This window comes from Pyrus communis, chromosome 5 (genome assembly GCF_041283825.1).
Source record: "Pyrus communis isolate YQ-2024b chromosome 5, ASM4128382v1, whole genome shotgun sequence".
Classification (NCBI taxonomy): domain Eukaryota; kingdom Viridiplantae; phylum Streptophyta; class Magnoliopsida; order Rosales; family Rosaceae; genus Pyrus; species Pyrus communis.
In genome coordinates this window covers 10884646-10892652 of record NC_142569.1, presented here as the reverse complement: position 1 = coordinate 10892652, position 8007 = coordinate 10884646, and the positions used below count along the sequence as shown (strand labels likewise).

At 39.9% G+C, this 8007-nt stretch overlaps 2 protein-coding genes across 2 annotated transcripts; both read right to left on the bottom strand.

The window, feature by feature from the left end:
• Positions 1-536: 536 nt before the first annotated feature.
• On the bottom strand, positions 537-1588 carry LOC137725503 (large ribosomal subunit protein uL10c). The gene has a single exon (XM_068464216.2). It carries the CDS (start codon positions 1517-1519, stop codon positions 812-814), a length of 708 nt encoding a protein of 235 aa, XP_068320317.2. The 5' UTR covers positions 1520-1588; the 3' UTR covers positions 537-811.
• A 3279-nt stretch (positions 1589-4867) lies between these two features.
• LOC137726634 (rho-N domain-containing protein 1, chloroplastic-like) lies at positions 4868-7163 on the bottom strand. Its single transcript, XM_068465573.2, has 2 exons — positions 6940-7163; positions 4868-6326 (listed from the first exon to the last, which is right to left on the bottom strand). Exons 1-2 carry the CDS (start codon positions 6962-6964, stop codon positions 5167-5169), a joined length of 1185 nt encoding a protein of 394 aa, XP_068321674.2. The 5' UTR covers positions 6965-7163; the 3' UTR covers positions 4868-5166.
• Between the last annotated feature and the right edge of the window lie 844 nt (positions 7164-8007).

Sequence of the window (8007 nt, the reverse complement as noted above, 5' to 3'; positions counted from 1 at the left end):
AACATTTTGGAATTAATCATTACTCACTCATTGTATTATCATTGATCATCATCATACAACACAAATAAAAGATGAAAATTTTCACCCCTGATGGTCCAAAAACATAGATATCTAAATCCATGCTGCAAATACATAGATGGTAACAGAATCCTCACTTTAAAGCCACTCCACTCCAGTCGTCCCACAAATGATTCTCCATAGCATCAAATCATTTTATCATTCCATCCACTCCTCACCATCAGGCCTCAACATTAATTTGGTCAAGACGCAAGATGGAAGAATATGGGAGATATTCGCTCCTATATCGCCTCCCCAACAATATCCTTCTAACCAACTAAATGGAGTTCTAATGTTCTTGCATCCACTAAATGGATGTTAAAATACACTAAGCTACAGATTATGTCAGTGCGATAAACTTTGCCATTCCATCTACATTACTTAAACACTGCAAATGAATACAAGGAAAATCGAACGTAACTAAATTTCAGGCTCAAATATCAGCTCCGAACATTGTAGTTGTATCTAAGTTAGACAAGTGCAAGAATTGTTCTTTAAGCATTGAGCATTCCTACTATAAGTAAAATAGCACACATTTGTTCCTAATACAAGTAAATAGCACACATTGTGCACAAATAGCCATTAAAATTAAATTCAAGATCATAGCTTGCTAAAACTTCAATTTTACATAAATCTACAGCTTGAAATATAAACCGCAATCATGCTACAACAGCACAAAAACACCAAAAATCGACAGTTGGGTCTTTCAAGATACACTTACACAGCCTCAAAAGCCTCTCCTTTTACCACACCACTATTGACCGCCGCCGCCTTCTTCCTCCAATTTCTGCACATAAGCCTTCAAAAGCATGATCAACTCCCTCGCCGGCGCCTGAATCGTCCCCACCAAGCTCGAGGCCGGACTATTCAACGTCCCAAGCAACTTAGCGTAAATCTCTGCCCTCGTTGGCATTGTCTCGAGCTGCTTAAAGTCCCCAGGCCCGTAAAATTTCCCTTCGAAAACCGCCCCGGTGAAGTCGTTGCTGTCGAGCTTTTTCTCCTTCTGGAAATCCCTGTAGGGCTTGATCGCCGGCGGGATTTCCTCGCTGTGGACGAAGAGCCAGGCGTTCATCCCCGTCATGCACGGCTTGAGCACCTCCCACGGCGTCCCCTCGATTGCCTTGTAGACCAGCGTGTTCTTCGCCACAATGAGCTTGGTGGTCTCCGGCAGGACCTTCCGGAGGTCCTGGAATTGCTTTACGGTGAGGCCCTTGTAGCGGATACCGGCCATGAGGTGGCAGTTTTCGAGATTTTCCTTGATGGTTTCGACGGTCTGTTCCTTTTTGGTGCGGGAGATGGCGGAGCGGATGGTGGGGAGGCGGTGGTGGCGGCGGGCGGGGCGGGAGGTGAGGGAGAGAAATGGGTTGGTGGAGGGTCGGGTCAGGAGGGATTCGGGGTGGGTTTGGGTTAGGGAGGGTGATGGGGGTTTGGAGTAAGGGAAGCTGAAGAGAGTGGCTTCCATGGTCGCAGAATATGAATTGAGAAGCGAGAGTGCGTTTTGGGGCTTTTCCTCTATCTTATCCGTCCAATTTTTGAGAAGGGGTAGGGTGGGAAAATTATGTGAGCAACAATGTGTACATTTGAGAAAGTGCCTCAAGTTTTAGGTAATTCACTTTGAAACCCAATTCCCAATTTTCATGAAAATCTATTTCCAACTAGGGGGTGGGCATAAAAACCACCGTACCGGAAAATTGAATTGAACCATGAGAAAGGAAACTCGAAAAAATTACATTGACCAAAAAGGTCAAAATCGGGTAAAAAATGGTTGGTTTCAATTCCGATTATGGAGGGAATTACTTGTTCCCAGTTAGTATAGAAAAAACTAATTCCAAATTCAAACTAATTCAGAGACGGAAAATACTCGGTTCCTTTTGGCAGAAAACTCACAATTTGACGTATACGTAGAAGTTTTTTTGCTGATTAATGAGTTATTTTAACATAGACGGTCGCATGTAATGAGGAATATATCCTTACACGATAGTGTTCTTTAGAGAAACTCTTAAGTCATCTCCAACTGATCCGGCCAAAGGGCCATATGGCCGAAAATAGCACGAAATGATACGAAAACCGTCTCCAACCAAGGGCTAGGCCAAAGGGCTCGTGGGCCCCCACCAGGTCAAAAAAGAAGAAAGGGGCCAACCGGATGACCTAACCCAACCAGCCCCGGGCCGGTCCAGTAGTTTGAATCCAACAGCTACTTGCTTATGTCAGCTAGCCATTATATTTGAATTTTTTTTTTCAATTTTTAAATTTTAAATTTTTAAATTTTTTTTCATATAACTACATAAGTCATTAAACAACATTAAATAACATTAAGTAACATTAAACAACATTAAAACTTAAATGCCTACTACATGCTTCTTTTGGCCCAAAGATGAGCAACAAGATCTTGTTGTAGGTACTTGTTTGTGGCACGCAAAATCCAAGACGTAAAATTATTAAAATTCCTTATTGACAAGAAATCTGCAAAGTCACTAAGATATCGACACGTGACACTCGAAATCCGAGACATAAAATTATTGAGATTCCTTATTGAGGTAGTTTAATTATTGAGATAGTTTAATTTAAGTAACCATATTAATTCAATTAAAATAATAAATTATGTTTGGTCCTATGACCCTTGGGCCCTCTCAATTGGAGATGGTTTTTTGTCACAGGGTTATCCTATGGCCCTCTGGCCCCTCGGTTAGAGATGGTAAGAAATATGGCCTAACACTGTTCATTAAAATATTAATTTATTGAAGGGTTATAGGGCTAAAACGAGCCCTCTGACCCTCCTTCGATTGGAGATGGACCATCTCCAACTAAAGCGTCCAAAGGGCTAGAGGGCCAAAAATAGCCCGAAAATTGTCTCCAACCGAGGGCTAGGCCAGATGGCTCATGGGCCCCACGTAATCTAAAAGGGCCAAAAGGCTGGGCGCATGCAGCTAGCCAGCCCGGGGCTGGCCAGAAATTCCAGCAATCTTGTCTGATATAACTGACAGGAATGCTTAAACAAAAATTTGAATCCAACGGCTAGCTGATGCCAGTTACCGTTGGATTCAAATTTTTAGGCCTTTTTTTTTTTTAATTCTTAAAAATTCTAATTTTTTCCCTATAAATACCTAAACCATTCATTCACCATTCCTACACTATTTCAATTCTCATATTTTCTTTCCTCTTTCAAAATTCTATTCTTCAATTTTTTCAATAATTTTCAAATGGCCTCGTCTGCAATGAAAGGTAGGGCTTGGACCCGAAAAGAAGATGAAGCTCTTTGCAAGGCTTATAGATGGGTGTCGAAAGATAGTGTAGGGGGAATTGTCAAACAAATGACGGTGTTTGGACTTGTATGTCCGAAAAATACTTAGAGTTCTATGAATGCACCACTCCACTGAATATCTGAAACCACAAGAGTTGTTCTTCAAGATGGAAGAAACATCTTCAGCTAAGTTTGAACAAATGGTATCAAGCATTGCTAGCAGCCGCAAGTAGACACGAAAGCGACGCTAATTACTACGACGAAGTAAGTGTTTTCACAATTTATTTTAAATATTTAATTATATTACATTTAATTTCATAAATTAATTTCCTTTAATTTTTGCAATTATATTTTCTAGGTACGCCAAGCGGAGGAATTGTATATGGAGAACAGCTTGAAACCCTTTCAGTTTCACAGCTGTTGGGAAATTTGTAAAGGGTGGGTGTTATTTGAAGATCCACCTTAACATAGAGCTCCTACGCCGGTGTTTGGAACTGCATCCTCAGTTGCAGATATGGATGAAGGTGGATCTCCTACCGTTCAACAAATAAGGGTAGAAAATCCGTTTTTGGGTGAAGGTTCCATACGTAGGACTATGGGACAAAACAATGCACGAAGGTTGAAGGAAAATGGCAAAGCAAATGATGATTACACCGCTCAACATGAAGTGGCGGCCTCATTGCGATTAATGGCGGAGCAAAATGCCCATGAGGTAGAAGAAAGGAAGTGTAGGCATGAAGAACGGGCCAAACAAATACAAGAAGAGATGGATGATAAGAATATGGAAAGAAACACTTCAAATAACACTCAAATGAGTAAGGCCTATTTTGATAGGAAAAAAAATGAAATTATGACTCGGCGATAGTTGTTTACCTTTGACTATACTCCTACAATGGCAGATGATGAAGATGATGTTGATTATGGATATTAAATTTAAGTTGTTGTAGTTTTTAAATTTAAGTTAATGTTGTTTTTAAATATAATTTGTAGTTTTTAAATTTAATTTGTCGTTTTTAAATTTAAGTTGTAGTTTTTAAATTTAAATAATAAATTATGTTTGACCCTATGACCCTTTGGCCCTCGGTTGGAGACGGTTTTTTGTGACATGGCTAAAATGAGCCATATGGCCCTTTGGCCCTCAATTGGAGATGGAGGCAAATATGGCTCTATACTGTTCATTAAAATATTAATATATTGGAGGGTCAGAGGGCTAAAGCTAGTTATCGGTTGGAGATGACCTTATTATCCTGAAAAACTCAAGTCTTTTTCGCTTATTTTCATCTTTGATGATTGATTTGTATAATTAAGCCTTCTAGGGGTCGGAAATTTTGAGTGTGATGTCTAAATTAGAATCAAACTCACACAGAACTCCGGAAAAATTGAATCCAATACGTGTGTCCAATTGTTGAGTATAACACATGCATCTCGTGAGTTTGACTCTTATAAAATAGTGGCCCTCAAATTTTAAACCCACACCATCACTTTATGAGGACTTAAGATTGTTTGGGCCGATAAGGCATGGATTCCAACAGTCTGTAAATACACAAACAAAAATATGACAAAATGTAGTTTGTGAAGGAAACAACAACGAAATAGACACTTGAACTAGTTCACCAATTTTACAAAGAGCAACCTTTAAGCTACAATAAACCAGAATCTGACATATTTTCCCTACGATGAAAATCCTCTACGAAAACAAATACAAAAAAAGGACCAATCCCATCGCGGCGAGACCATCCTGTGCTCGAAAAAGATCCTCCAAAACTACACTCTCAAATCTCAACAAGGATTCAGAGGCCCGAATACATAAAAGTGAAAAGTTATTTGAAACTATATTAATATGTCAGCGGTATACCGTGCATCACAAATCAAACCGCGCTCCCGCTTAGCAACTCCAAAAGCTCAGCCTTCTTCATCTTCGAAAACCCTTTTGCACCTCGAGATTTTGCTAGTACCCTTAATTCTGGCAGCTTCAATGTACTCAAGTCCCTACTTTCAACACGTTCTCCTTTGTTCTCATCGTCTTCAATGAGAGTTTCTTCGAGAACTGAAATCTTATCTTCTGAGGTCTCGTCCTCTAACAGCTGAGAAATCCCTTGCTCAGGCTCAGGTTCAGGCTCAAATTTAAACTTAGCATCATGCTCAGGCTCATGGTCAAGTTCTGCCTCCAACTCAAGCTTTGGCTCGGGCTCTGGTTTAGGAACTCTGTCAACATGATTCTTCGTTCTTTTCCCAGTTGAATTCACATGTGGCACTGTGTTGCCTATGTGATCATCCTCAGAATAAATGGCCTGGTATGTTAACCGAGGAATGGGAGACTTGCGTTGAAAATTTGATGCAGGCCTGCTGAAAGAGGCAGTAGGTTCTTCAACCTCATCCTTCAAAAGGTTATTTGAATCAAAAGAAGCTGTGTTTTTTCTTTCACTATATTGGGAATTCTTTTCTGGTTGGTCCAACGTGAAGTCCTTGTTGCTGCTGCCACTGTTGCTGTTTCTCTTTGATTGCTCAACTGAGTGTTTTCTTAACAGGTTAAGGAGGGAATCCACAGTCGCATTCTCTTTACCATGCCCTTGTGAAGCTTCAACATTCCTTTCTTCTTTAGCTGCACTTCTCTCCCGAAGTTGAGCCTGGACCTTCCGGAACAGCTCAACAATCTCTTTTTCTCTAGGTCCAGGGGATGCAGTGGCCCCGAACTTTGTGTTACTTGAAAGAGAGACCAATGACCCGTTTTTAGAAGAAAGCATGTCAGATTCGTCAAGGTTTTCAAAGCCATCTCTTTCTACGCTTTTCCTATTCCTGCTACGGGAGTACCCATGTCTGTTTTGCCTTGGAAAGTCTGGATTTCTATTACGACCACTAGAACTTGTTCTGCACGTAAAAGACACCCCCTTGCAAGCACCTTTCGGTGATCCAATCCTGATCTGTGACTTGGACTTAGGGTTGAAACGAGAAGAGCAGGGATATAAAGGGGCTACTCTTCTGGAAATTCCTGAACACGGAAGACATTTGGCATCTGATGGTCCAGAACCTGGAAGAAAACCACCATCATCCAAAAATCACAATGCAATAAACCTAACATAGAAATGAAAGCTACAAACAAAATCCACAACCCCAATTCACCTGCCCGTGCTCGAAAATATTTTCATAAGAGACCACTCTTATTCTATCCCACATGTGCAAACATTCCCCACTCACCGAAAAAAGTACATATTTGCGTTCCTTGTAACAAGACAGCGTAATAGAAAACCGAAATCCCATAAGTGAAATCTTCCTTAGCATTCAAATGCAGCTAGTAGTTATCAATAAAAAAAATTCCAAGGCAATACAAGATTGAAATTAAAAGTCGAGACGCGACATGAGAGCTAAATCCTTCTATAGCCATTTGTTATATGCAAGCGCTGTTCATACATTCATACAAAATCTTTTCAACAAACACCTGGTGGGAACTCTAACCAAAATGTTCAATTTTGAAAAAGAACAGCACAGACATGAATACTTCAAAATACGAACGAAACCAATGACAAATCGGATAACCCACATCTTAAAAATAAAAAAGCGAAATGGAAAGAGCCTACAAACTCCAGCCTATGTAGAATGTTGGAAACCCAGCAGAGTTTTGTTTCGGTTTATGAGAAGCTCACCGATGATATGAACGCCCTGTAACATTTTTGGGGAGGTAAGAGGCAGACAAGGACAGCTTTCAGTTCAGTCGTCAATGGCGGATTTGCATTTTCTTGCTAGCTGACGTTAGAGCTCTTTCGAAGTGTTGGTCTCTTTGCTTTGTTAAACCCTATAGCGCCATTGATAAGGGACTCGTTTGTGGGTCAGACTCGGGTCATTTGACCCGGTTATTTTTTTAGGCCCCGTTTTCCTTTCTTTTTTCTTTTTAAATAAAGAAAATAAAGAAAATAAAGGGACTAGCTAGTGACTTCTTTATGGCAGTCTACCCCTTCGAGAGCCGAAAAGATTCACAGAAGCATTTTAGCCTCACTTGGTCACCATTGTGTGATTCACCAGCGTCAGAAATTTAACTTAGGACGTGCCGTGTGAAATACAGGCCTGAAATTCATCTCCAACTACTAGATCACCTTGTGGTGGTTGTTTACTGTTGTTAGTTCGATTTGGCCCTCTTTTTCTTTTTTATTCTTATTTTTTTAGCGGGGTACATCAAATTTGTCTACAAAATAATGTGATACCAATGAATTTTTTTTATTCAAGTTAGAATTTAATTAATAATTGTCATAAAATAAATATATGGTGTAAAATATACCAATTATTTGGTGCACAAAGTTAGTGTATTAATGATCAGTCGGGTTAAGGACCAATTGACCAAATCATTGTGGCTCACTCTTTCACTCAAGTTCAAAGTTTCAAACCTATATTCCTATTTCCTACGCAAAATATCGTCTCGTAAGACCGATATCAACTACGTCCTGCACTGCTGTGCCCATATAACAGTTCAGTTTATTTCTTTTAAAGTTATAAAATCTTACCTCCGTTAGTTTAACCGTCAAGTTAACTTTTTTTTTTTTTTCCTTACACGGGTGCCAAGTTCCATGTCATGTACATTTAAGACATATACTGGGCTTATGTGAGGAAAAATATTGGCTCACTGAGTGCCCCGCGAAAATAATAGCAATTTACCTGATGGTTTGACGAGGCGAAGCTCAATTTATGAGATGTTTAACCTAAACACCTCATATAACTAC

Excerpts from the sequence above, each read along its gene's own strand:
- LOC137725503 (XM_068464216.2), bottom strand. The coding sequence starts at position 1,519 with ATGGAAGCCACTCTCTTCAGCTTCCCTTACTCCAAACCCCCATCACCC.
- LOC137726634 (XM_068465573.2), bottom strand. The coding sequence starts at position 6,964 with ATGTTACAGGGCGTTCATATCATCG. Across the intron at positions 6,327-6,939 it reads ACAGGGCGTTCATATCATCG|GTTCTGGACCATCAGATGCC; the intron begins GTGAGCTTCTCA and ends GTTTTCTTCCAG.